At 39.2% G+C, this 26642-nt stretch overlaps 2 protein-coding genes across 4 annotated transcripts in view; one reads left to right on the top strand and one right to left on the bottom strand.

Moving 5' to 3' along the window:
• The window catches only part of ELK3 (ETS transcription factor ELK3), a 59179-nt gene extending 49283 nt beyond the window's left edge, over positions 1 to 9896 (top strand). For both annotated transcript variants that reach the window (XM_089523924.1, XM_089523923.1), the window contains one exon: positions 5681 to 9896. In XM_089523924.1, coding sequence (XP_089380050.1) covers positions 5681 to 5779 — 99 coding nt within the window. In that variant the 3' untranslated portion in view covers positions 5780 to 9896. The remainder of the gene's footprint in view (positions 1 to 5680) is intronic.
• Positions 9897 to 11704: 1808 nt separating this feature from the next.
• LOC149312079 (cyclin-dependent kinase 17) overlaps positions 11705 to 26642 on the bottom strand; it is a 108800-nt gene continuing 93862 nt past the window's right edge. For both annotated transcript variants that reach the window (XM_089523920.1, XM_089523922.1), the window contains exons 10-17: positions 23366 to 23489; positions 19908 to 20028; positions 18373 to 18470; positions 17997 to 18102; positions 16759 to 16801; positions 14509 to 14599; positions 13803 to 13880; positions 11705 to 13432 (exon numbers count right to left, since the gene is read on the bottom strand). In XM_089523920.1, coding sequence (XP_089380046.1) covers positions 13395 to 13432; positions 13803 to 13880; positions 14509 to 14599; positions 16759 to 16801; positions 17997 to 18102; positions 18373 to 18470; positions 19908 to 20028; positions 23366 to 23489 — 699 coding nt within the window. In that variant the 3' untranslated portion in view covers positions 11705 to 13394. The remainder of the gene's footprint in view (positions 13433 to 13802; positions 13881 to 14508; positions 14600 to 16758; positions 16802 to 17996; positions 18103 to 18372; positions 18471 to 19907; positions 20029 to 23365; positions 23490 to 26642) is intronic.

Here is a 26642-nt window from a genome sequence, read left to right as displayed (position 1 = left end):
GGCAGAAACAACTAATATTTCCCCCTTGTCATGGACGGATCATTTCTTGGTGGAGGCAGTGATCAAGGCTTCTACCCAGATCCCTCCCGGGGGTGGCGGACCTACTAGAATGGTCCACCCTCGAAGGCTGATGGAAACCAAAAGGTTCCAAGAAGTCCTAGAGGGGTATATGGTTGGAAATGACGGCGACTCTGTTGATGCCCTGACTAACATCTGGGACACTGATCTCTCCAGGGCTATATACAGTATCGCTCCCAAGCGCCCTCTCAGACCTGCTTCCAAAAGAAAGCCCTGGTACACGGAAGATCTCCGGGCAAGGAAGCGGGTTCTGCGACGGCTAGAGCACCGCTGGCGGAAACACCAGCGCTTATCCGACCAGACTCTCCTAGACCATCTTTTGAAGGACTACGGAGAGGCGATACGGGCAGCTAAGAATTCGTTCTATGGTGCACGTGTCGCGTCTGCGGAGTCGCGTCCGGCAGAGTTGTTCAGGGTTGTGAGGGAGCTAACTCAGCTCCCTCCTGCCCCGATCCAGATCCTTGAACCTTCTAAGGCCTACTGTGACCATTTTAACAACTTCTTCGCAGATAAAATCTCTCGGATAAGTGAAGGTCTTGAGGCCAGTATTAGAGCAGAACCTAGAGTAGAGGCATCCAGAGCTTCCGTGAACTTGGTTATACTGGATCAGTTTGAGTCTGTCAGTACCGAGGATGTGGACAAGATCCTTGGAAGTGTTAGGAAGACAACATGCTCTCTCGATCCCTGTCCCCCATGGCTAGCGGCACAGGGGGGGCCGGTTGTGACTTCATTGTTACAGCGGATTATCAATACATCCTTGAAGGAAGGGCAATTTCCAACTAATTTGAAATTGGCCATAGTAAAACCTTTGTTAAAAAAGCCCTCCCTTGACCCCCTGTTGCATAATAACGATCGGCCAGTCTCGCTATTGCCATTTCTGGGAAAGGTGATCGAGCGGGCGGTTGCAATCCAGCTTCAATCGATCTTGGATGAAACGGATTATCTTGACCCATTTCAAACCGGCTTTTGGGCGGGCTGCAGGGTTGAGACTGCTATGGTCGCCTTGGTCGATGATCTCCGTCTGGGCATGGACAGGGGTAGCGTGTCCTTGTTAGTGCTCTTAGACATCGCAGCGGCTTTCGATACCATAGACCATGGTATCCTTCTGGAGCGCCTGGCAGGGGTGGGAATCGGGGGCACTGCGCTCCAGTGGTTCCAGTGCTACCTCTCTGGGAGGTTCCAGATGGTGCAGCTGGGGGACGTGTGCTCCGATAGGAGGGCCCTTACATCTGGTGTCCCTGAAGGAGCCATTCTGTCTCCCATGCTCTTTAACATTTACATGAAACCGCTGGGAGAGATCATCCGGAGACATGGGGCGCGGGGTTATCAGTACGCTGATGACACCCAAATAGTCTTCTCTATGTCTCCGACTGATGCAGTGACCGGGGATGGCATCTCTCCTCTCGTGGCCTGTCTGGAGTCGGTAATGGGTTGGATGAGGGAAAACAGACTCAGCCTGAATCCAGAAAAAACGGAAGTACTCGTGATAGGTTCTCCCAGTCTGGGGTTGGCGGTGGTTCCACCTGTCCTGAACGGAATCACGCTTCCCGTGAAGGACTCTGTACGCAGTCTGGGGGTGCTCCTAGACTTGTCGCTTCACCTTACATCTCAGGTGGATGCGACGGTCAGGAGCACCTGTTATCAGCTTCGGCTGATACGCCAGCTGCGTCCCTACCTTGGCCGGGGGGACCTTGAAACTGTAGTACATGCTCTGGTAACCTCTCATTTGGATTTCTGCAATGCGCTCTACATGGGGCAACCCTTGTACCATACCCGGAAGCTGCAATTAGTGCAGAATATGGCAGCCCGACTGGTCACTGGTACATCCAGGGCCAGTCATATAACACCAGTGCTTAATGACCTTCACTACCTATTCGCTTCCGGGCGCAATACAAGGTGTTGGTTATTACCTATAAAGCCCTAAATGGCTTGGGCCCAGGGTATCTGGAGGACCGCCTCTCTCCGTACAATCCGTCCCGCACACTCAGATCATCCGGGCAGCAACTGTTAAGAGTTCCAGAGGGGAGATTAGTTTCTACCTCTAGGAGGGCCTTTTCTATCTCGGCCCCCAACCTCTGGAACTCGCTGCCCGTCGAGCTCCGCTCAGCCACCTCCCTAGCCCAATTTAAGAAGGGGTTGAAAACCTACTTTTTCGAGCAGGCCTACCCCTGATTTTTTGCCCCAGAATGCTCTCCTCCCCTCCCCCCCTCTGTCAGCACTGTTTTGCCGGCATGAATTTTATTATTTTTATTGAACTGTTTTAATCCATTCTTTGTATAATTGTATTATTGTATGCTTGTTGTGCACCGCCCTGATTTTAAGAAGGGCGGTATATAAATAATTTATTTATTTATTATTATTTATTACATATTCTAAGAGAAGCCCAAGTGTCCCCTGGGTCCAAGCACATGGCTTCAGGAGAACTGTGAAACTGCATAATAAGGCAGAAAATGGTGATTAGAGGTCTATTATCTCTGACCAGGGAAAGTGACAGAATGGGGAGAGATGGGCATATCTGTCTAGTTCAGAATCCACTATGAACTATGCAGTATGAATATAGCACTGTTGATTTAAAAAGAAATCACACCTAAGCAACTTAAAGACTGGACATAGTTCTTTGCTTGAGGTCTAGTGTAATCCTCTAAGGTAGCCTCATTTCAAATAGCAATAAGGAAAATGCAGTGAAATGCTAATTCACTTGCATGGTATGAAGGAGGAAAAAGGATTTAAGAGAACTGTATGACCCAGTCTTCCAAAAGTGAAAGTCATTGGACTTATATCAGCAATGGTTAGCAAGGCTTGAAAGTGACAAATTAGGCTTGGTATTCTGCAGTCTCCTGCTTGCTTGACTTCTCCCAGAAAGTCTTTGTTTTCTGAAAGGGTGGAGGGGCTATTACAGAAAAATGTGAGAACTGGTGAAACAGTCCCTCTAAAGTTGGTATACAGGTAAAACAACTACTGTTTCCCAGCATAAGGACAGGAGACAATCCTGCAACAGCCCGCTTATTTCACAGTGGCTTAGGCTAATTGGCAGAGCCTCTTGGGAAATGCAATTAAGTTGCTCTGGATTTGAAAGCTTGAAGTATAATTAGGGCAATGAGAGAATTGTTCAGAGCTGTAGTTATCCTGCAACAAAGTCTAAACAATAGCAAGAAAACACAACTGGAGTTCAGACATCTTAAACAGTTTGATGAGTGATGTCTATTTAGAGCTAGCATTCATATACAATTACTGAGTTCTAGGACTTGTCTTATGTTCGATCTGACTAACTTCACAAAGGATCTCTGCAAAAATGCAGCAGTGCATATTAATCAATGCACTGAAGATTAGAAATAAATTGATATTTCTGCTTTTGAATGTTACAGGGATAAATGTACATTAGTCATCTTGAATGATGATGACAAGGTGGAATGTGTCCAGAGGATGGTGACCAAAATGGTGAAAGGTCTGGAAGCCATGCCCTGTGAGGCATGGCTTAGGAAGCTAGAATGTTTAGCCTGATGAAAAGAAGGTTAAGAGGGGGCATGGTAGTCGAAGAGGGAACAGTCTTATTTTCTATAGCCCCAGATACTAATACTGTACTAGGAGTCAAACTACAAGAAAAGAGATTCCATCTAAATTTCATGAGGAACCTCCTGACGGTCATAGCTGTTTGACAGTGGAGAGTGAGGTGGAGTGTACTTCTTTGGAGGTCTTTCAACAAAGCCTGGATGTCCATCTGTCATGGGTGCTTTGATTGTGTCTTCCTCAATGGCAGGGGGTTGGACTCAGTGGTTCCTGTTCTATGATACTTTGAATATTTTGAATTTTATAATTTCTAGTTAAATGAAATATTTATGGAGGTATGACATTGTTGCTTATAGAAATTATAAATCAAGTTGACATCCTACATTGGAAGATTTATGTCTTGGATGTAGCTTCTAGTGCTGCTCACACCCAACCAACTTTTAAGTCACATAGCCCCCTCAACGCGTTCATTGCCATGTTGTGGAAGAGCCAGGATGCAACCAGCAATTGTGACATGCTGCATCTGCAGGAAGCTCCAGGGGCTCCTCAAGAGGTTCCTGCAGATGATGTCCTTGCAGCACCTCCAGCTACAGCAAAACAGCTGGATGTATCTCTGCTGATTCTTATGCTCTTCAATGACACAGAAATGGGGCTGTTTCTTAAAAGGTAGGGCTGTTTGGTGGAAGTGGGAGTTTGGTCACTGCACAGCTGGGAAAGAACTTTGGCTTTTCCAGTGACCAAAATAGTGGGTTGTGTTAGTATAATTTGGACTTATACTAACAAACTTGAAAGCACACAACACACTAACAGAATGCCAGCCTATGCTTACCCAATTCATGGGCCTGATTCAGATAATACTTGAGATGATGAGCAAACCACAGCTCATTCAGTTTCCCTTTCCCTCCAAGAACTGGGAATGTGAGAACAAGAAACAGTGCAAAGAAATGTCCTTGTCTGCAAGACATTTTCGGTTGGTTTGGAGTTTGTGCATTAGTGGAAATGATTTTTCTGCAAAATGTGTTGCAAAATTATAATAGCTGCTGTCTTGTTACAAGAGCATTTTAAAACCAGAAGCTTTGTGGGTCTTCTTGGTGTCTTTTTGATCAACCAGACAGTACTTTTGTGCTTGCTGTGTGGCTGAGCTTTGCTTCAGAAAGGCAAAAGGCACAGAGTTTACACAGAGAGATTTTTGTGCAAATTGCAAAGGTAGCTAAGAAGCCAAGAAAGATACAGTATCAAGCTGTATTTAACTGAGCGCTCCTTAGCATATTTTTAAAAGTGTACTTGAGTCAAATGTAAAAATAGAAGCCATAACTTTCATCCTTTTATAGATAAGGAAATACATGAACATTTGGCAAACCTCAATGCAAACCTCAAAATGACCATAGTTTCAATTTAGACATCAAACCAAACAACCCTAGCAAACAACATGTGACTGTGATCTGATAGAATGTTTGAATTGGTAAACCATAATCTGATTGACCATCCAAAATCAGAAATTGGTTTAAGGTACCATTACAGTAAGTGAGCCAGTATGGTGGTTTGATTATGACTCTGGAGATCAGGGTTCAAACCCCAGCTCGGCTATGTAAACCCACTGGGTGACCCTGGGCAAGTCACTCTCTCATCCTCAGAGGATGGCAAACCCCTCTGAACAAACTTGCCAAGGAAACTCAATGATAGGTTCACCTTAGGGGCGGCATAAGTCAGAAATTACTTGAAGGCACACAATAACAAACCATTGCAGTAAGTATGGTTTGACATAATGTACGAACTGGCAACCAGTAACACAGCCAAAGTTCCAGCCACAGCTCTAAACACACCTGTACCAATAAAACAGTAATGAATTATGAGCTTGAATGTGAAGGAAAGAAAACAGAAATGAAATTTGCTCAATTGTGTATTTGGAATCTCAAATCTTGGTTTCATTGAATGTTTGCATTGGGCCATGATCCTCTTTTCAAAGAAACAGCCATGCTTGTCTGTTGCAGCATAAAAAAAAGAAGGGGGGAGGAGAAAAGAAAGAAATCTAGTAGCAGATTTTAAGACTGATTTAATTTTTTCCTCTTTATTTCTGTCCTTTTCCCACTTGCAGTTCCCAACTTTGCTCAATGGTCACATCCCAATGCAAATTCCTGGCTTGGATGGGTCCTCTTCTCCAGTTCTCCTTTCTCCAAATACCCATAAATCCTGATATCTCAGCAAATGAAGGACTCACTAACAAACTGGATATTACACAGCCATTCTGATGGGTTTCATTTTTCTGGTGATGCCAGGAGGACATGAAGAACCCCCCCTTTTTTACTATGGTTTGCACTTTTCATTACATGGATGATCTACTTGTATGATGTTTATTTAGCATTTTTAAACAGTGTTTTTTTGTATAAGAATTGTTTTGCATTAAAATGTTGTAATTTTTTTATATTCTTATTCTCCAAGTGTTGAACACTGTTCCTGAAGTACCTTTCTTAATAGATATCAAAACAATATCTAAAGGATGTGAAACTTTTAAATCATGTATGTCTGCATATTATGAGTTATGCTTGTGTAAACTATAACCGGCTGTGCCTTCTTTTGCATAATGTTATAAAATGATTTATATTTTTCCAGTATTAAGAAAAAAGTTGAAAAGGAACCAATTAATGAACAACCCCTTATACTAGTATTTCAGTATTCCCCTTGCCATAGGCCATATTGTGCAGTGTATTAATGTAATTTTGAATTAAGTGCTTTCCAATTATATAAAGATTCCTATTTCTTTGCTGAATTGAGAGGCCATAAATGTTTTGGCCAGTAAATGTGTTTTGAGACTAGGACACTATTTAGAACTAGGTGCTTGAATTCTTCTTTGAGGTTAGAGGAAAATGCTCTTAAAATATTATAACATATTTTAAGGTCACTAGAGGATATAACCTTGCTCAGTACCATTCATTTTCATTTGTTGTTCAAGTTGTTGGGAGGCTTCACACTGATCATCATTTTCTTTACTGTACAGGTATTGCACATTACAGTTTTCATGAGCTTTGTTAATCAGGGTTGTGAGCGTATCTAGTTTTGCAGGGTCAAAACATTGTGTGTGTTTTTTAAAAAATATGGGCTGCATTCAGAATTTTAAAAAGTATTTCCAGCTTTTATGATTGAAGGGGAGGGGGGAATCTTCTAACATAACAACATATCAATGCCTAGGAAGCAAATACCAAGATGCTCACAAGATGTTTTCAAACATTATTATTTTCTCTACTAACATAGCCTTGAATGCTATGATTTGTCACTGCCATAGCTTGTGGTCTCTCCAAAAAACCAGAACCTTGAAGGCAGAGGGAGTATCTTGCCATTTCCTAGAATGACTTGATTTCTGAAAGATGAAACGTAACACAAAAGTAGGATTAAATAAGTGTGGGTGGCATCATGTCCATCAGTAAGATTAAATTAATTAATTAAAAATTAATTAAAAAGTTAACTGGAGAATTCATGTGAACGGCAGTGCTACTGTATGCACAACTTAACGTAACAATGAAATTTTGCTCAAAAAGGGCTGATTCCATTGATCTGCAAGCATCTAGACACTCTTGTTACTGTAGATTGACTGGAAGTGATAAATATTTGGTCTTCTGGGCTGTGAAATTGACACCCCCCCCCCCCCCGTGTTTTGAATGAAATTATGGGACATGGGCTGATCATTGTACTTTACATGCTGAACTGTGAGCTTTACTCTTTTTTCTCAAACAGTTTTTGTCATATGAAGAAGGAACCTAGTTTTCACAGGATTGTATATGCTTATAAAACTTCCTGCCAGCATATGTTCACTATTCTCTTCGCCTTTTGTAGAATGCATTATTTCAAATTTATTAATTTTTGTACCTAAAAATACACTTACTACTTGAATATATTCTTACTCCCTCACACACAGAATTCTACTGATAGTTCTGCGGAATATTTGGACAGTATACATTTTTCTAGGCTGATCCAGATAGTCTCTTAGACTGCCATTTCCCTTCCTGATGTGTGGAAATTGTAGTCCTACATTTATTTTCATACAGTGCAGTCATATTCTTCAACCTACAAAATATTATTATTATTATCATTATCATCATCCAGTCCAACCCCCTGACATTGAAATACCTATAATGGAAACCAAATTGATATTATATACTTGGAAAACATAGTTATTAAAACAGCCATCTAGTTACTAGAATATACTTAAACTCATGAGACAAATTGCGTGTCATAAAAGTATAAGAATAAGAACCAAACAAAAGGATCATTCTAAGAATAAGGACCAAACATAAAACCTACCCGTTTCTGCCTCTGTTTATATAATCAAGAACTACCATAACTCTTAGCAACCTCAGTGCAATAGGAACAGTAAAATAGTTCAGTGCCTTTTAACATACTATGAATTGTACTTAATCTTTAAAAAACAGAAAAACTGTAGACCAATTATTCCATAGCACTGGTAATTTTATACTGAATAGTTTGTAAATAAACTAATGCATCACATGAGCTACCTATTTCTGGACATTAAAAATCAAGTAAAAGAAAGCTAAACATAATAAAACACTGTATTAAACAACTCTTGTGCAAAGTTCAGTAGCCTGAAGGATGGTTTGGGAAGAAATGTCACAGATGCTTTGGTTTAAAAATTTGTGTAACAAATACAGTGTGTGGACTTCAGTGAAGTTCCCTCCCATTCAAATGGACCAATATCCTCTGGTCTATTGGTTTATGTATTAACTAGAACCTCATTCTTTTTTCACAAACAACCAAGGTGCACTAAGATATATTTATTTCTAAATATACATCTGTACATTAATACTATCATCAGCATTAGCATGTAAACTTTGTAAATGGCAGGAAAAAACCGTAAGGTATATATTCAAAACCACCATAACCCTCATTTTATTTCCCTTAATACTAAAACAGGTGACGTCATACTGCTCAGCTTACCTGCATAAATGTTTGGTTGTTCATAAATGCCATACCTCAAAATCTTATCTTCTAAAGTCCATTATTATACTGAACTCAAGAGTTTGGAGAACTACAATCTTCATTTCATCTTAAGTGTCATTGGATAATGGGACATTTATCAACTCAGTTGCTAGCATCACTTTTTTCTTTACATGGTCTTATTATAAAATGTTCAAAGATGACATAAGAACAGGCATGGAAGTTCAGACAAAAGCTCTACCTAGTTGAGAATTCTATTCATGCAGTGCCCAAAGGATACCTATGGGAAGCGTGCCAGCTGATGATTAAGAAGACCGAAGGATCTGCATGTTTTGCAAAAAGATGCCAGAGTGGAAAGATGAGTAGGAGCTCAGATTTACACAGCAAACATGTTTTTTTGCATCTACACTGGTATTGTATTTCCTCATGTAGCATGTGACTGAGAACACCTGCCTCTTTAAACGTTTAAAGATGCACTGTTCCTAATGTGCATTTGCTGTAAGAAATGCCAAAGGACACCAAAGCAGCGGTGTTTGTTGCCTAATAGTGTAAAACTCTCATTTCCTTGCCATGGAAAGAAACAGAGCTTGGAAAATATTTTCTAGACTACAGCTCTCAGATTCCTCATCCTGGGTTTGCTGGAAGCAGTTGTCTAAAAATGTAACTTTTCCAACCACAGAGAAAGGTGTGAAAGGAAACACAAGGAAGAGGTGCAAGAAAACACTCCTGTAGAATAATACGGATGTAAGATAACATTCATTGTTCAATATTGTTTTAAACTAAAAAGCTGGAGTTCCCCCCCCTCTCTCTGGAAGTCCTTAACTTCATGCTGAAGAATGAAAACAATAAAGTATTGAAAGTGGATTCTGTGCAAATGAATCATGCTCTACACTGTCCCACAGTGCAATTCTTTTCCTGCTGGGAGATGTTGCAAAACAAGCATTTGTTTTTGTTCACAAGAATTTTATCACAAAATCTTTAAATGTTAAAGAATTGAAATATCCATCAGGGCACAATTTAACATATACTGTGGACCAGAAAAGGTCAAACACATGAGAAAAATAGGAAAGTTTGCTTACAGTTACAAGTTGCAATTCTTAGATCTTTAAAGCCGTATGCTTGTAGTTGGTATGATGGACTAAGCAAAGTATTAAGAAGCCAAAAATATCCATTCAGCAATACTGCTTCTCCAGCATGTGTGTCTTCTAAATCTGAGAAGTTCTCTGGTTATTTTAATTCATTCTTTGCATTTGTAAACATTGGAATTATCTTCAAGTTATTTACTTAACCTACCTCACAGGGCTGTTGTGAGGATCAGTGATATTTGTACAATGCTTTAGAAAAAATTAAAAAGATTACACATGTGGCAAGTGGTATTATTAAAGACAGAATTCAGCTAACTGTTACTTATACACCAGACGTTTTTAACAAGGCATTGGAATAGTTGTACTTCTTGGTAAAAATGAGAGTAACAATGATCTCATATCCCCCTCTGCTGGCTGTGAGGATTTTTGTCAGTTCCACTCAGAACTGCATTCTGGAACTTTATACCAAAGAGGACTACACATAAAGACAGCTGCAGCTAAATTCCTGGTGAGCGAAACTATCTCCCAGGAACTTATCAACAGGAAGGTGTTTTTTTTTTTTTTACTTATACCTTTATCTGTCCTTGAAAAAAGCTGCCCTGGAAGGCTAAAGACTCCCCTGAACAGTGTATTTGGGCTAAAAGTGGAATTACATGAGGACTGTCCCATTCTCTGCTTTCTTGAGTGACAAATTCAGCAGAATATGGCCTAGATCATACAACATTTTTGTTCCAATAAACAATGGTTTGTTGGCTCAGCTACCTGTCAGTAAATACTGGTTTGTTCAATCAGTGAGGTATTATGTTATCCCTGGTCTCGGTCTCTTTTCTTCTTTTCCTTCTCTATTTCATTTAGCACTTAACATTTAAAAAGAACAAAAAGTTGCTGTGAATGAGTTGTGTGCTATTTTGTGACTAGTGAGACTCTTGACATGGTTTGGGTTGTGAATATGTTCAGGGTTGAAGCGAGGATATAATTTATATTTCTTTTGCTTCCTAATTCCAGTGGGAATCTCAGTGTTCCCCTGAACAGAGTGAATCTACTTACAACTAAAGCATGTCACATCATGGTTTGGTGAAAAAGAGAGTATCTTTTTTTTTTTTTTTTGGGGGGGGGGGGCTCCCAATACATTAAATTGGCAGGGACAATAAAGTACCCTAGTGACAAACAGCAATAGATTTGTTGGAGCATTTTTAAATCCTGGCTGCTTTTTGTTTATAAAAACCTATCTATACCTGGCAAGTAGCTGAAATTTAAAGAAAAGTTTTGTAACAGTTCAGCTGACAATGCTGCAGGATGCCTATGTTGTTCTTTAAGGAATTCTTCCAGGAAAAAATGCAGGCTGGCATCCTGTAATACAGGTACAGACTTAGAGTTATGGATCCATAACTGCTCCATAATCACTAACATTATGTATTTACAATTGAGGCACTATTGTCACAATCTTCCTTAATAGCCAGCAGCCCCCCAAACCTACCTTAATAGCTAGCAGCTGCACTGTGCAAATGAGGTTTGTTCTGTTGCCTATTGATGTGCAATAGGATAATATTTCCAGCCCACTCCCACCAGCAAGTGTGGCTGTGACTAGGAATTGTGACAGGGCTGCTGCTTCTGAGTGTTGCAGCCTCTCCCACTGGTGGCAGTGGGCTGGAAACATCATCCTGCTGTGCCTGATCAGCCGCAGAGCAGATTTCCATTGCTCAGTGCGGCTGATGGATCTCAAGGTAAGTTGGGGTCGGGTCAGGAGATGCTATCTAGTTACACAATCACAACAAAGTAGGGGAAATAGGATCTTGGCCAGAGTTTTCTTGTGGATGAGGCTTATTACAAATTTGTCAAGCTATACTTTACTCGGATGAGACATCTGAATCAGGAAGCTTAAATTGGAATGATTCCTACAAACCTATGGTTCATGCCCCATCTAATCACAGTCTGAACCAGGCCTATGAGTCCTTCAAAGAACGACCAAGATTGCATAATCCTTACTAGAGCTGATCACCATAAGCAAACTAGTTGCTGCACTAAGACTTTGCTAGATTACACATAGCTATTAGAATTATGGCAGCTATAAAATGTCCAAACACAAGTGAAGATTTCCATAATATTTATACTTTGAAAAGTACAATATTAATACAGGTCCATCAGTTAGAAATAACAGCAGTTTTTTTTTAGCTCTGTGGGGCTTCTTTTATGGTAAAACCAGCTCACAAATGCTGAAAAGCAGCAGTGGTCCAAATGTCACCATTACACACTAATTTGTCATCTCTTTCAGAAAATTAAAAAAAATGTTCCCAAATTCAATTTACTAGTAGTATGAAATATTAATAAAACATCCCCAAACATGCCACAATCACTATTCACAAATAAAGTTAAAGGAAACATACATTTTCCCACTTAATACTGTTAAATAACAATAATAAACTACAAGATTTCCTGAACAGAAATGGTAGGACCCCTGAATGTTTTAACAGTGAACATCAGGAAAAAAATTAAGTTATCTATGACTATTTTTCATGATATATCAGCCAAAGATTTACATAACCATTTCAAAATATACCAATAAAGATTTACAGCCTCTTGAAGATGCACTAAACAAATAGTTTCAAGAAAGGTAAACACAATTGCTTAAAAATACTGTTACTATCACCAGGAGGTACTTATGATACTCACTGAGATGCATAAGCTTAGTAACATGTTGACTAGCTCCAATAAACAGATAACATCTAAGATCTTTAAAGCCCTCTAAGTTCTCATGCTTCACAAAGTCTGCATTATGGAATGATGTCTTCTTTACTATGGACTTGCAGTCTTCCAGTGGATTTCCAGTGAATATGTAATCACAAAATAAGCGATGAAAGCATTGGGTTGGGAAGCTGGGATGCACCACTCCCATATTGTTTATCTTTAGTCACTGTAACATTAGGAAAATATACCTCATCTCCAAAACAACTCAGGAGAGAATGTATACAAAATGTTCTTGGAAGTATATAGGTTAGGAAAAGGGTACACAGGGAAGGTAGCTGCATTCGGAGTCATATGCATACATTTCCTCCATGGGAGCAAAGCTTGACAAAATGTATAAGCCAATCCTCAATAACATGGGATCCTGATTGCATGTGATGGAGGAACCATTTTTCACCCCTTTAAATCAACACCTCTGGACTAAGTGCTTTAAAAATGTATTCAGTAATATTTTAATTACTTTGCATCTATTGTTAAATAAGAAGTTTACGGGCCAAGAACTTAAAGAGTGTTAAAGATGAATTTACCTATTTAACAGTCAAAGAAAGCTATTTTTTTTACATTCCAAGAAACATTGCAGTTTAAAAAAAATTAAGAAGATATAAAACTGCAGCAATAATTCATGAAGAGAAACAGAGGCATTCACATATTATATAAAGCCACTGCAACTTCTGCAGGCATTCACTTGTTTTGTTAACTATACAGACAGTAGTTATTTAGCAGCAATGATTCCGCAATAAATAATGCACTGTGTTTCTCAGTCCTGCACAAAAATTGCAGCTACTGTTACATTAACCGTTGTAACCTACTGGCTCTAATGGCAGAGGAGACCTTAAAATTGACTGTACAAAAATTTGTCACACTGTGACAACAAATATAAAAACGTAACCAGCAGGTCTGAAATAAAAAGACTGCACTGTGAGGAGGACAGTGTAGACAAACAGATTTCAAGTCCACCAAGGGAGGAATTGCCTTCCGACTACAGTTCTTGATGGATGAAAACCAGCCTTGGACTTCAACCTGTATGGCCAGGTTTCAGAAAAGCATGCTTTGCCTTCTGTTCTTCCCATGTCCTAAAAATATAAAACATGAATTGTGTTAAGGAAGCAAACAATCCCGCTTACTCATACACTTCAACAGATGAAGATGAATAAAGAAAGCAGGTTCCTAAATTATTTGTCCCCATAATGACCTTTTTGCATTTTTTAAGGAAACAAACTAGGTAATACAGGGCAAGATGCATAGCTTCAAGTGATGCAGTGATACCTGTCTTCCTCAGTGTACTTCCTTGTTAAGTTCTGAGCAAAAACTCCATAGTTGCAAAATGTTTTTATACATATTTGAAGAATCTAAGCAATTCCAGCTATTCACTTACAAGGTGTCAACTTTGCAGTTCACTAGCTATTGTGAACTTAGGGAGAAATGTAGAAGAAGCTTACACACCTGTCTCTGGATAAGTAGAATTTCGAAAGCCAGGGTCTTTCTGCAATTGAATCTCTTTCAAAGTGAATATCGATACACCTGAAAAATATACAAAGTGATTTTTTTCACCTTCCTTGTAGTAGGTGTACCTTGTGTTTAAAATCTGCAACAAACCATATTGGCAGAAAGTTTAAAATGGAGGCAAACAATGGGACAAACAAGCTCTTTTGACAAGCAGCACAGGGAGGTACTGGAACTACAGGGCAGAACACCACATTGGCAATTAAACAAGAAAGAAGCGAATGAAATGTTGACTTTGTTCTTCATGGTGACTTCCAAGCCCAGCTGGAGAAGAGCAGGAATTCCTAACAGTCCAAGACTGACTAACAGAGAAACTCATATATGGGAGAGTTCCCTTCAAGACTCCCCTGAGGGTTCATGGTGGTTATTAAGCCTTATCAGGTAATTCATATCCCAAACAGCTCAAGTAGACATATAGATATATTTCTAAATTCAGTGCAGTTTGCAGAAAGTTTGTTATTGGTTTCGGCTGGAGCATTCCAACCAGTCTGGTGCAATCTGGTGCCTGCCAGACATTTTAGACAACAACGCCCATGCTGGCATGGGCTTTTGGGAACTGTAGGCTGTCTACCCTTAAGTACAGTCCAACATCTTTTGGCACATACAAGATGTTCAACCACAATAAAAGACAAGATTTTTTGCTTACTTTCTGGCAGACTATGCACCCTTGTTCCAAGACTTCTAAAATATGCATGTTTCATAGCTTCTTCTGCTGAAATTCTCTTCTTTGATTCATACTGTGAAACCAAAAAAGATACAAAATATTTTAAGCCATAGTTCAGTGGTAGAGGACATATTCTGCTCACTCCTAATCAACTCTAGTAATGAATGCATTCAGTCAGAAAAGTTCCAAAAGTGTCCTGACTGAGTGCCTGCCTGAGCTTCTCAAAGCAGACAATGATAAGCCAGAAAACTCACCAAATAGAACCTTTCAATGAAACATCAAAACACACAGAGAAAAACATAAAACATATTCTATGTGCATTGTCTATATCATCAGTAGGCAACTGTTGCAGGCTGGGGGCCACACTGGCCCTGAAAGAAGCTTGGGGGCCACACACCACTCTTCTCCTACTCTTTGAAATTTTGGAGGTGTACTAGAGGCCTCAAAAAAGGTCTTGGGGGCCATCATGCAAGCCAAAAGCTGCATCTTCCCTATTCTTGGCCTATCCTGACTCTCTCGAATGTGACTTTGATAGCCATTAGGACTGAAGGGTGGGGTATAAATACCATAAATAAATAAATAAATAATTGCCTGGGGGCTAATGCAGTTGTTTCTAGAATGGTGAAGGGTGTTTCCTTTGACTATTCCCAGTCATCTTGATGTTTTTTGTACTAAATGAAGTTCCCAAATAGTCTTCACAACAGGCCCACTACTGTGATCTAAATGAGAGATTAAAATCCTGGCTAGAACATTTCTGTTTATGAAAGCATCACAACTTGTATAAAGCATTTCATGCCATGGAAGCTGCCTGTCCTGCCAAAGATAAAGACAAACTGGAAAAATAACAACAAATAAATAAACAAACAAAAAACATCCATAAGCTCTCTGTCCCCCTACTAGCTACATCTATCACCTTATGTCAGCAAGGAACAAAAACATCTGAAAGCATCAAAGATGTTCTTTCCAGAAAAAAACAAAAACATGCTAATCTGAATGATTTGTGCAAAACACTGTTGCATTGTGCCGAACACACACACTACTTTCACAAAAACCAACTCTCCTCAGGAAGGTCAAACAATTTACTTCACACTGATCAGTTCTAGGTAATATATTGTCTGGTTTTTAAGCAACCAACATACATAATTTCATTTTCTTCCAGTGAGAAATGGAAGAACAGAATTAGGGATGAATATGACAATTGCGAGTCATGGGTAATTGGGGTCAGGGATAGGGATAAGAAAACTACAGATGCCTAGGTGAACCATTAGGGTTCCAATCTTGACCTTCTTCTCAGCTCCTCTCTAGTTTAGGATATTGGTACAGTCGGCCCTTCTTATACACAGATTTTTTTATACACGGATTCAAGCATACACGGCTTGAAAATGTTCAAGAAAAGTATAAATTTCAAATATCAAACCTTGATTTTCCATTTTTTATAAGGAACACCATTTTGCTATGCCATTATATTTAATGGGACTTGAATATACACGATTTTGTTATACACAGGGGATCTTGGAACCAAACCCCAGTGTATAACAAGGGTCCACTGTAATAGTAAAATCCTACCAAGGTATTCTCAAAAGGGGTTAAAATTGATGTGAGGAGCACACTATCCCATATTTCCTTGTTGTTACTTATCATGTGTGGAGACAGTCTCCTCTATGCGAGGAGCTGCTCCCCAATGAGCTTCCATGTGAGATGGAGGTTTTCCTCTTCAGAGTGTCAGTTCTTCACATGAGGAGAGTGGTGATGAAGACAGGGGCTAGCACACTCCTCCCCTACCTGTGTCTATTTTGATCTTTTTTTTAATGCTTTCACTGCCCTCACATTCATTTTTTCACTCTAGACTACTAGAGTTAGAACATTTGCTTTAAAAGGATGTGAAATTCTACAGCAGGTACCAGAATTAGTGCTTGCATAACACAACAATATGTGTTGCTCTAATTATAGTCTTCCATGGATCCAGGGAGATTTCAGCATTTTGTGACATGAAACCATTAATAGGGGAAAACAAACCTTAAAAATAAGAGATAGAAAGAATCCGCATTCAAGTGGGCAGACAGACAGTATTTGTATCTGATGCCACCATTATAAACTGACAGAGAATTGCAGTTAATATTGTACTTTCATCTATTAGCAAGCATACCACTGAATTTAATTTTCAGTGATTACTTGTAATACACAGTCTCTCTCTGTAAACAGCAAAACAACAACAACCAAAGAACAGCATACCTGAAGAAATTTTACTATCAGTTCAATTCCTTCTGCGTCAAGCCTAGGAACAAACAACAAGTTTTGTGTTTAATCATTCTGTGTTCATAAACACTGCTCTTTAAAGTAGAGGCTAACAGTGTAAATTAAGTGTGGGTATCTGCATTTCAAAACATCATGCATAGATGTGAACAACAATTCTAACAATATACTAATGAATATGGAACCTTAATTGTACAACTCCACTAAGAAGTACCAATATGCAAAGACAACTGATTCTTCTAAACTTCAAAGCAGGGCTGGGCTGGGGAGGGTTTTTATATAACCCTTGACACCTCCCACTGACACCCAAAGGCCCTTACATCCTCCCTAATTTGTGCAGTCAAAAAAGTTGTTTTTTCCCTTAATGCCGCTTTTAAAGGATGAAAACCCATTTGCATAGCTATTCCATGTTGTCTAAGGTGCTCCTCATCCCAAATTAGCAAAAACGAAATCTCACAACATAACATCTAGATAAGAGAATTGAAGTCTCATGTCATAATTTCCAGTCACCAAAATGCCAGCTGAAATGATGCTGCTGAGGGCTGCTGGAACAGTAGGACTCGAAGACATGTGCTAGGATAGGCTGTGTCATGGTGTGCTCTGGAGGAGAAAAATACACTGCAGCAAATACACTGTGCTATCCTCCTTATAAAAAGCTACCTTCACCTTTCACTTTGACTCTGTCTCCATATACTTTTGTAAGGTAAATAAGATAAGGAGATCAGTCATGACTCACAAATATTTCCACAGTATGATTTCTCTTTAACTTTTATCAAGTTGTGGCTGAAAAATGGGCTGGCACAGTGTGGTTTTAAAAAATGACAACACATGACATTATGAAAAGATGTCAGGAGTGAATAACCTGTAATCCATATTTAGCACTTTCATGACCACATCAGACTTTTGGAAAAAATTATTCCCAATTTTGTAGAAGATTTACTGGTTATAAAAATTGTTAGTTGGGATTATAAATGGATAGTTTATCAATGTACTTCCTACCTACTTTTGCCAATATAAAAGTATTACTATTCACTGGGCTATAATTTGGCTAACTGGAATTTAACAGATTATTATCATGCTATACCATAATTGTACATAGAGAGATATTATCATGTCTCCCACTGAGTTCTCATGTAAACACTGATAGGCAGCAGCTTTAGTGCTGCTGAAAGCAGAAAGCAGAAAGACAGCAGCTTTAGTACTCTGACATCAAGTACCTTGGAGCATGGTTGATTAACGGCTGTGGCTTGTATTTTGGAAAGTTGTAGTTCCTAAACTCATCACTGGAACTAATGCCTGGCCATGTTTCTTGTGATGGAGTTCCTGAGTTGAGAGATTCAACAAATTACATCTCTATAATGGGAACTAATTATATGCCAACACTGAAATTGAAAACAGCATTTGAATGTATAGCCCCACAAAAGAGAAAGCAGACAATTATTTTAGTTTAATACTCTGAAAATGTAGATTAATTTGTAAAATTAAAAGTACCCCTCCTTTATAAACTAATAAATACTGTGATAACAGTCTGACACACTTTCAGAAATCCTCTTAAAAAGAGCAAAGTAAGGCCATAATTGTAATTGTATTTACCCAAAAGTCTGAAAATTAAGTGCAATTCATCTTCAACAGTTGACCCAGGAAAGAGAGGTCTTCCAGATGCCATTTCAAAAAATATACATCCAACTCCCCTTTAGAGAAGAAAAATAAAATTATTTTTTTTAAACGGGGGGAGCATATATATACTCATCTCTAAAGAAGTAGCTACACTACTCTGTCCTGTGGTACTTTAAAGGTTAACAAAACATTATATCATGAGCTTTTGTGGGTTATAGACCACTTCCATCAGAAGCAAGATAATATTCTATTTATGGTTATTGTTATTTGCCTTCCTTCACATATCCAAGTGCTGAGGACCAAAGTCACCACTGTCAATGAATTAACATGCTGAAAAGCATTCTGCCCCTCCCACCAGAACAACAAAAAGCAATTGACTAAATTTGCATGCACTGAAACATTTTTTCTTTGATGGATCCCAATCAGTTTCACAACTGAGATTTTGAGATTCCAAATAAGGAGATCTCTAGGAGTGCTACTTTTTAGTTGTCAAGGCATTCTGACAACTAAACCCAGGATATCTATCTATCTATCTATCTATCTATCTATCTATCTATCTATCTAGCTAGCTAGCTATCTAGCTAGCTATCTAGCTAGCTAAATTCTGCTTGTCTTAACTTACTTCCCTCAGTACAGTCCGTCCTCGCCTTACACGGGGGATCCGTTCCGGATCCCTCCGCGTAAGGCGAATTCCGCCTATGCTCGAGCCCCATTGGAAACAATGGGGCTCGTGCGCGGCAGCGTGGGCGCGCGCAGGGCGCAACGGGCACGCGCGCCCATTCAATTGAATGGGATGCGCCGCCCCTTCCGCGCCCCGCGGCTTGAGCGCGTATGCTCAAGGCCGCGTATGGCGTGCCCGTGTATGGTGTGGGCGCACTGTATCTCTGTATATCATAGAATTGCCCTGAGTGTTTATGAACACATTATAACTTCAACTGGACAAAAGCACATATAATAATAATAATAATAGTATAATTTATTTACACCTCCCGCCTCTCCCATGGATCGAGGCGGGATTACAACCTTAAAAGACAGTACAAATTACAATCAATACAACAATAAAATACTAACACTGAATTTACCAAGAATTCCTATTAGTTCTCTAAAAATTACAGTTTGTCTATTAGCCAACAATCAGAGTCAAGGAAGAGCAGTTGTCATAACTTTTTTATATGGAATTCAGTGGATAAGCCCACCAGAAGAGATCCGTTTTGAGTGCCTTCTTAAAGGCCTCTGAGGTAGTAATGAGATGGATATCTTCCAGTAGGTCATTCCATAATCTTGGGGCCGTGTCAGTGAATGCCTTAGGTGAAGTTGTCATTAGCCTGGTATTATAATATTCTAGTAAGAACTTCCCAGATTATGTAGGGAGAAGCGCTCCCACAAGTAACTCGGGCCTGAGCCATGTAGGGCTTTAAAGGTAATAACCAACACCTTGTATTGCACCCGGAAGCTAATATAAAATGTATAATTTGATAGCAAATATAGATTAGTTCTAGAGAAGGACATACCACATGTCAATCTGTGTCGAATATTCTGATGATCCCAGGAGAACATCAGGTGGACGATACCATAATGTGACAACTTCATTGGAGTAGGTCTTTGTTGGAACAGATTTTGCTCTAGCCAAACCTTAAAAATAAAGAACAGCGTGATTTTCCTATAGATCTATTGAAGCCTCTTCCAATTCATATTATATACATAAATATTTGGTTTCATCTGTGCTTTTACAGAAGATTCTTCTGAACATTTAAAACATCTAATGCTGTTAAAAACAGGTGCATATAGGTATCATTAAATGACCGATGTTTTCTAGAATTTAATACTTTTAAGAAAAAATGGCTGGTAATAAAGGTGCTTCTCACCTACTTTTTTTGTAATGTCCTGTTAGTTGGAAAGTACACAGATCACTTGGAAAGTATTGTGCAGATATGAAACTTGCAAAAAAGTCATGTGATAGTGAAAGGAAAGCAATGGAGGAAGGCATTTTATTGCACAATGTGGGCTACCACAAATAATTATAAATGACTGAACCAGGTCCAGAGCTGGGTGGAAAGTGAGGGAGTGGAACTTTCACAATCATACATCTGTCTCGCTAATCTTACTAGGCAGGTTCCTAGACTGCAGAAGGCAGCTTCCCATCTCCTACAAGTTTTTCTGAGCCCAGGCCTTTTTTGTGTGTTGGGGATGACTGTTCAGGCCTCACTTTTTCTCCTCACTACTGAGGCAACACCGGTAGCTGCTTTTCTTAGTTGAAAAAGAATGCACATATGTTGTGTGCTTGGTTATACAAGAGAGTCCCCACCTCTATCATAGCAGGCCCATCAGCTATCTCTTCCCACCAGATCATGCTTTGGGCTGAAAACATTCCCTGTCCAACTGAGCAGTTCTATGAGGAGGAAGCACCTATTATACCATCTATGGAAGGCTGTTTTCATCGAGAGCACAAGACACTATGCACACTACTGTTGTTTTGTGGAAGGGGCTGCTGTGAAAGGGGCTTGTGAGGCTTAAAAAATGGAGCAAGGTTCTTGCAAATAAATAGATCCATATGCCAAGCTTGAGAAAAAGTAGTCTTTTTGGAAGGTAGAAATTACAAAAATTTCAAAACAAAACAGCCATTAGCCATGCTGTCTGAGGAATTAGGGAGTTGTTTTTCAAAAGATCTAAGTTGGTAGCTTCCATGACTGTGGGGAAGCACATTTATTTTGGGTTTTGGTTGGAACTTTAAAGGAGCTATTGTTTCAACTTGTTTTAGAGATAGCCTTCAACAAATCAGATAAATGTTTGGACTAAATTGTGGAGCAGATTCACTACCCAGTTGACATGAAAGCTAGCAGACATTACTTCTAGTGAGCAGTCACAATTTGGGGCAGGGGAAAAGCAGGTAGGCAAGGCAGAAGATGCAAGAGTCTGCTTTTTTTAAAAAAACCAAACCATTATCATGAGACCCAGAGTACTCTGACCTAATTCTATGAGGACAGCAAAGCACAGGTGTTCAGAGCACTCTTCCCTTGGTCTTTTTCTACCTTTCCTTTCCCATCTTCTCTCTCTCTTGCATATAGTTTCATTTGTTTTTCCTTCCCTCTGGAACAGAGGTGGGCAAAGTGGCCCATATGTGACCTCCCAGTGATGTTTTTCTGGCCTTTGACACCTCCAGAATCCCCAGACTGACTTTTTTCTGGCCAAAAAAGAGGGTGAACTGCTGCTCCTGGAAGCGTCCAGATAATTTATAATTTCAATAGATTGCAGGGCCTCCCTCTACAGTTTAGCATGAAAATACCTATTTTGTGAACCAGAAGCAGACTTGGAGCCACTTTGGGATTTCTGTTTTATTTTTGGTAGCCCATGGAGTTGCACACCTCTACTCCAGACGTAGTTCTCCTCGGTGCCTAGAAATTAATGTCAGCACCAGGAATTTAAACAAGATGTTTGAGTTCTGAACAGAATAGCAGTGGCAAATAGGAAGAAACATAATTCAATACTGAGTATGAATTGAAAGAGTACTAGAGAAATGTTTTTCAGCCAAGTGAATTACATACGATTAGCAGATGACTTGGAGCACTAGCAAAAGCCAGAAGGGAAAACCCTGTCAAATGCTAGGGGCACTTAACATTATCTCTCACTTCAATTAAATGAAGGGCACTTAATTAAAGAGAAAGAAGCCAAAAGGACACTGAGCATAAGAATTAGAGCTCAGCGCAATTTTCATGACTTTCAGTAATTGGGTCATAATTTGCATGTCAGACGGGAAAGCTTTTTATCAACAGCCAAATAAATGATACAAACACAGAAATGTCTACCTGCTTTGCCCAGGTATAGAACATGAATCAGAGGGTATAAACTCCGAGAAAGGGGCTTTTTAAAAAAAGAAGAAGAAGAAAAAGAAAAGTCTGCCCTTGGGAGGTATGTAGTTCCTGAATTTGTCTAACAAAACCAGCTGCACCTTTTACTGGGATCTGCAGTGTTGTTTTGTAGCACCAATTTTACATTTTATATTGATTACCTCCTGGCAGACCAGCAGCCAGGGATTACAAGCAAGGGGGCAAGTGTTTGTGTTGCTGCAATAGCTTGCCGACGCAGAATGGTATTGTAATTTTTAATTTCACTGATTTCATCTAGTATTTGAAGGGATTCCACTCCATATAATTATTTGAATTTACCTAGACTGTGTTCTATTGATAAAACCCATTAAATTTGAAGTATAATTTTACCCATCCTAACATGCCATGTTTTCATCACTGTTTTATAACATTAATCTTACAAATAATACCAGGTAAACCTCACTAGCTCTGAGCCGACCCTCAACCAGGGTTTACAGCCAAGATGATAAATTTTTGTGTCGCTCCAAAAGTGTGCCGATGCAGAATGATGTTTTAATTTTAATTACAATGTTTACTATTTGAATAGTTTTTTATTATATAGTTCTTAGAACTTATTTAGTTTCTGAATTACTGAGAAAATTGATAAAATGTGATGTACAATATCACTTATTCCAGTATCTATTGACCCTTGTTTGAGGCATCTCCAAGCTGTATTCCTTTTTGTATTTGTGTTGTATGCTTGCTTTGTTTTTTCTATTGGACATTGTATAATATTATACTGTACTGTATTGTTTTCTGCTGGTCATTGACCGTAATAAATCTCATTTCATATGGGCAACAAAACCAGGGGAGTTCCTTAATCCAAGTGAGTGAGTGAGATAAAGCAGAAACAGGAAAAGCCCCCCTTTTGGATCACAATTCCCCAAATCCCTCAATTAGCATGGCCAGTGGGGCATTCTGAAGCTATGGTCCAAAAAGTAGACTTTTCCAAATTTAGGGCTAAGCTGAAAAATAGTGTGTATGTTGCTAAAATCGGGCATATGTAGTCACCATTCTGAAAAATAATGGCATTAACAGGATTTTTCTCTCAGAAGTGAAGTGAATTAACAATATTTTCCCAGTCAAAGAAGCGATCAGTTTCATACCAAAGTCTGCTAGTTTTAATTCTCCTCTTTCATTAATTAGTAGATTTTGTGGCTTTAGGTCTCGGTGCAGCACTTTTCTTCGGTGACAGTATGCCAAACCACGCAGAATCTGGTATAAAAATAACTGGAAGAGGAGGAAGGGGAAAGTTAATTGAGACTTTCAGATCTGACATTGTATGGTTGATTACATGATCATAACTACTGGGTTAAAAAAATCAATGTATACATACATAAAAACAAAAAAACCTGATAAAACTGCAAGTTATTTCTAGATGCTGGTTATCCTAATAGTTGAGTAAATATATCCTTAATGGAGAATGGAATCAAATTAATTATTTTATAAATGTTGGCCTCCCCTTCTTTACATTGCCATGTTTACATTTTAGTACATTTTGTTACCTTCCCTTTTCTACTGCAGACATCTATGCAGAAAAACAGAAGCCTGAAGGTTAAGTCAACTACGTGATAAATGAAACAAAACCATATAGCCGTAATCACATTTACCATCACTTCTGCATTCATGAATACTTTTATTTAGATGCTACAATAGCCTTAGGACTGCTTCCATTATGCTTTCTCCTCAGTCTCTTTAATTTGCTTTCTGAATCCAATCTCTGATATCCTCCACATTTTCCCCTCTCCATGTTTTTGTCTGGCTAAAAACCTGAAAGCAACAACCATTTGCTCAGAGACCAAAGTGCCTTCATACAGATATTTTTTCATACCAGAAACAAGTCACCGCCACCTTATTATTATTCATCGTCTGACTGAGAAATGCATACACAATGCTCTGGCATCTTGCCATGCAATTTTTTGTGCTGAATTCAGTCACTGAACTGTTAGGGGAATGGTTCTTGAAATCAAAAAGGGATGATATTTCTTCATGTAGATTTTTCAAATTTTTTTCAAAAGTGCTTTTGAAAATATTATTTTCTCCATGCTTTTTATGGAATTGTGTTATTGACTCTCACTGGACTGCCTCCCTGTGAATCACGGGATGTCAACCCAGATATCCAGAATGATTCCCCACCCCAAATAAACATTCTCTATCAATGCTTTTCTGTCCTGTTGTCGACCCACCATGTGGCATCAAAAGACAAAGGTATTTGCAGAGTACCTGGAGTGTAAATATTCTATTTGTCATATCTAAATCCTCCCCTTGTTCCAAGAAGCCGAGGGCAGGGCACATGCTGATTTTCATTCTTGACCTTTCACCACGCCTACTTGGTACATTAGAACCAGTGCTGAATAGAAGTTTGAGTGCTGGACTAAGACTATAAGAGACCACAATTTGAAACTCCACTCAGCTATGGAAACCTTAGGGGGCAGGTCACACAATCTCAACCTCAAAGAAAGGTAATGGCAAACATCTCTTGAATAAATCTTGCCAAGAAAACCCAATCATAGATTTCTCATAAATTGGAATTGGCTTGAAGGCATGTAACAACACCACTAAGGTAGATTCACCGATGATATAGTGATTGGCCCCAGGACAAGTCACAGGGAGCTGTAGGATTTTGAATCTGGCTTTCCCATGTACATGCTCAAATATTCCAGCTACAGCAGCAACTGCACAAATGCTTTGTTATGTTACCAGTATCTGCATTTTAATATACACAGAAGAGAGACTGAAATAAATTACTTTCCCAAAACCAAACAGATCTGAACCTGAGCCTTCCTATTCCAGATCCAATATACCAGGAGACTATAGTAGTTCTTAGTGCTAGACAACTGTTAGGAGCACTCTCTTTTGAATGACAGGCTTGGATGAACTGAGATATCATGCAATTTAAGTAGGCCTACATGGATTAGTACTGTATTAAGAAATGAGTACTATGTTGCCATCCTATCAGACTTCTTCTCCAAACTCTCCATCCCACTATCAAATAATCATTTTGGGCTGGCACAGAGGACTGGACTATAAGCAGTAAGTCTCCTTTACTTTGAAGCAACATAGGAAACTGGTGCATACTACCTCATATTATTTGCCCCTTTAGCTACATACTGGCTGCTCTGCTGTAGCAACCAGGATCTATAGCAGTGATGGTGAACCTTTTACAGACTGAGTGCCGAAACTGCAACCCAGACCCCACTTATTTATTGCAAAGTGCCACGTCCCTCTAGCTTTCTAGTAAGAAACTCTGACAAACTCTGTGCTAGGGAGACAGCATGTGTGCCCACAGAGAGGGCTCTGAGTGCCACTTCTGGCACGCGTGCCATAGGTTCGCCATCACTGATCTATAGCTTTCTCTGGTCTCTTTCTGTCACCTCCAACCTACATTGCTGATCTTATTTCCAGGAATTGAATTGGACCTCTGGATGCAAAACCATACCCCAAATTCAAGAGTAGAAAGAATAGAAACTGATTAATTTAACCGGACAGTATTTTAGAAAATCTTAGAAAAAGGATGAGTGTCTGTACACTGTGGCCTCTTAAGCCACACTCTTTTTTCATGAGTGACTGAGATAGTGACATTTTTGCTTTTTGATGGTTTATACAAATTTTGTTTCATTCACAAAATTATTTTAAAATATTGTATAAAACTACATTCAGGCTATATATATTCATATATATATTAATTCTGTCATTACGACTTGGGTCCCACCTCCAACTATCTCATTATGTACATATATGCAAAGCAGGTATTCCATTTTTTTTTTAAAAATTAATCCAAAATCTAGAACTCTTTTGGCCCCAAGCATTTTGGCTAAGGGAAACACAACCTGTACTCTATTTTCACTGAAGCACAAGGATGAATATGGAAGGGTAGGTTGCTTCTTTCAGATTTTCGCCTGTATACTGCTGCAAGGCCACAGAATTTAAGTATTCACTTGTCTCCCTCACAGAAAAGTATCAGCAGTGGTCTCTAAAGAGTTCTTTGCCGCCACCTCCACAACTGGATAAACCAGTCTACCCACATATTTAGGAGGGTCATTTATTTTTGTATGGACATTATTGTTAGAGCTAAACTAGAAAAATTCCAAACCCCAGCGGAATCACTATACCAAGTAAAGCAAAAGGCTTCTGAAAGGAAGGGCTCAATAATATTACATTTGCAAATCAAGCACAAAAACAGTTGAAATATTTATTGAAGTGAACCCTCATGTTGTTCCAGTACATTATATTGTCAGCCACATTTATTGTATCAGCTATTGTTCATCAAGCAAGCCACTTCCTCTGTTTAAAAAGTACATAAAATGCTTGGTCTATTGAAAGGCAAGCAATTATGTGCAAAATTACATAACTTAAACAGTGGCAGTAACACATTCTCTTTGT

The sequence above is a fragment of the Sceloporus occidentalis genome, unplaced genomic scaffold (genome assembly GCF_023333645.1).
Source record: "Sceloporus occidentalis isolate IW3139 unplaced genomic scaffold, rSceOcc1.0.p SCAF_5, whole genome shotgun sequence".
Taxonomy (NCBI): domain Eukaryota; kingdom Metazoa; phylum Chordata; class Lepidosauria; order Squamata; family Phrynosomatidae; genus Sceloporus; species Sceloporus occidentalis.
Note: the sequence above shows the minus strand (reverse complement) of the source record. Positions and strands in the feature narration are given on the sequence as shown.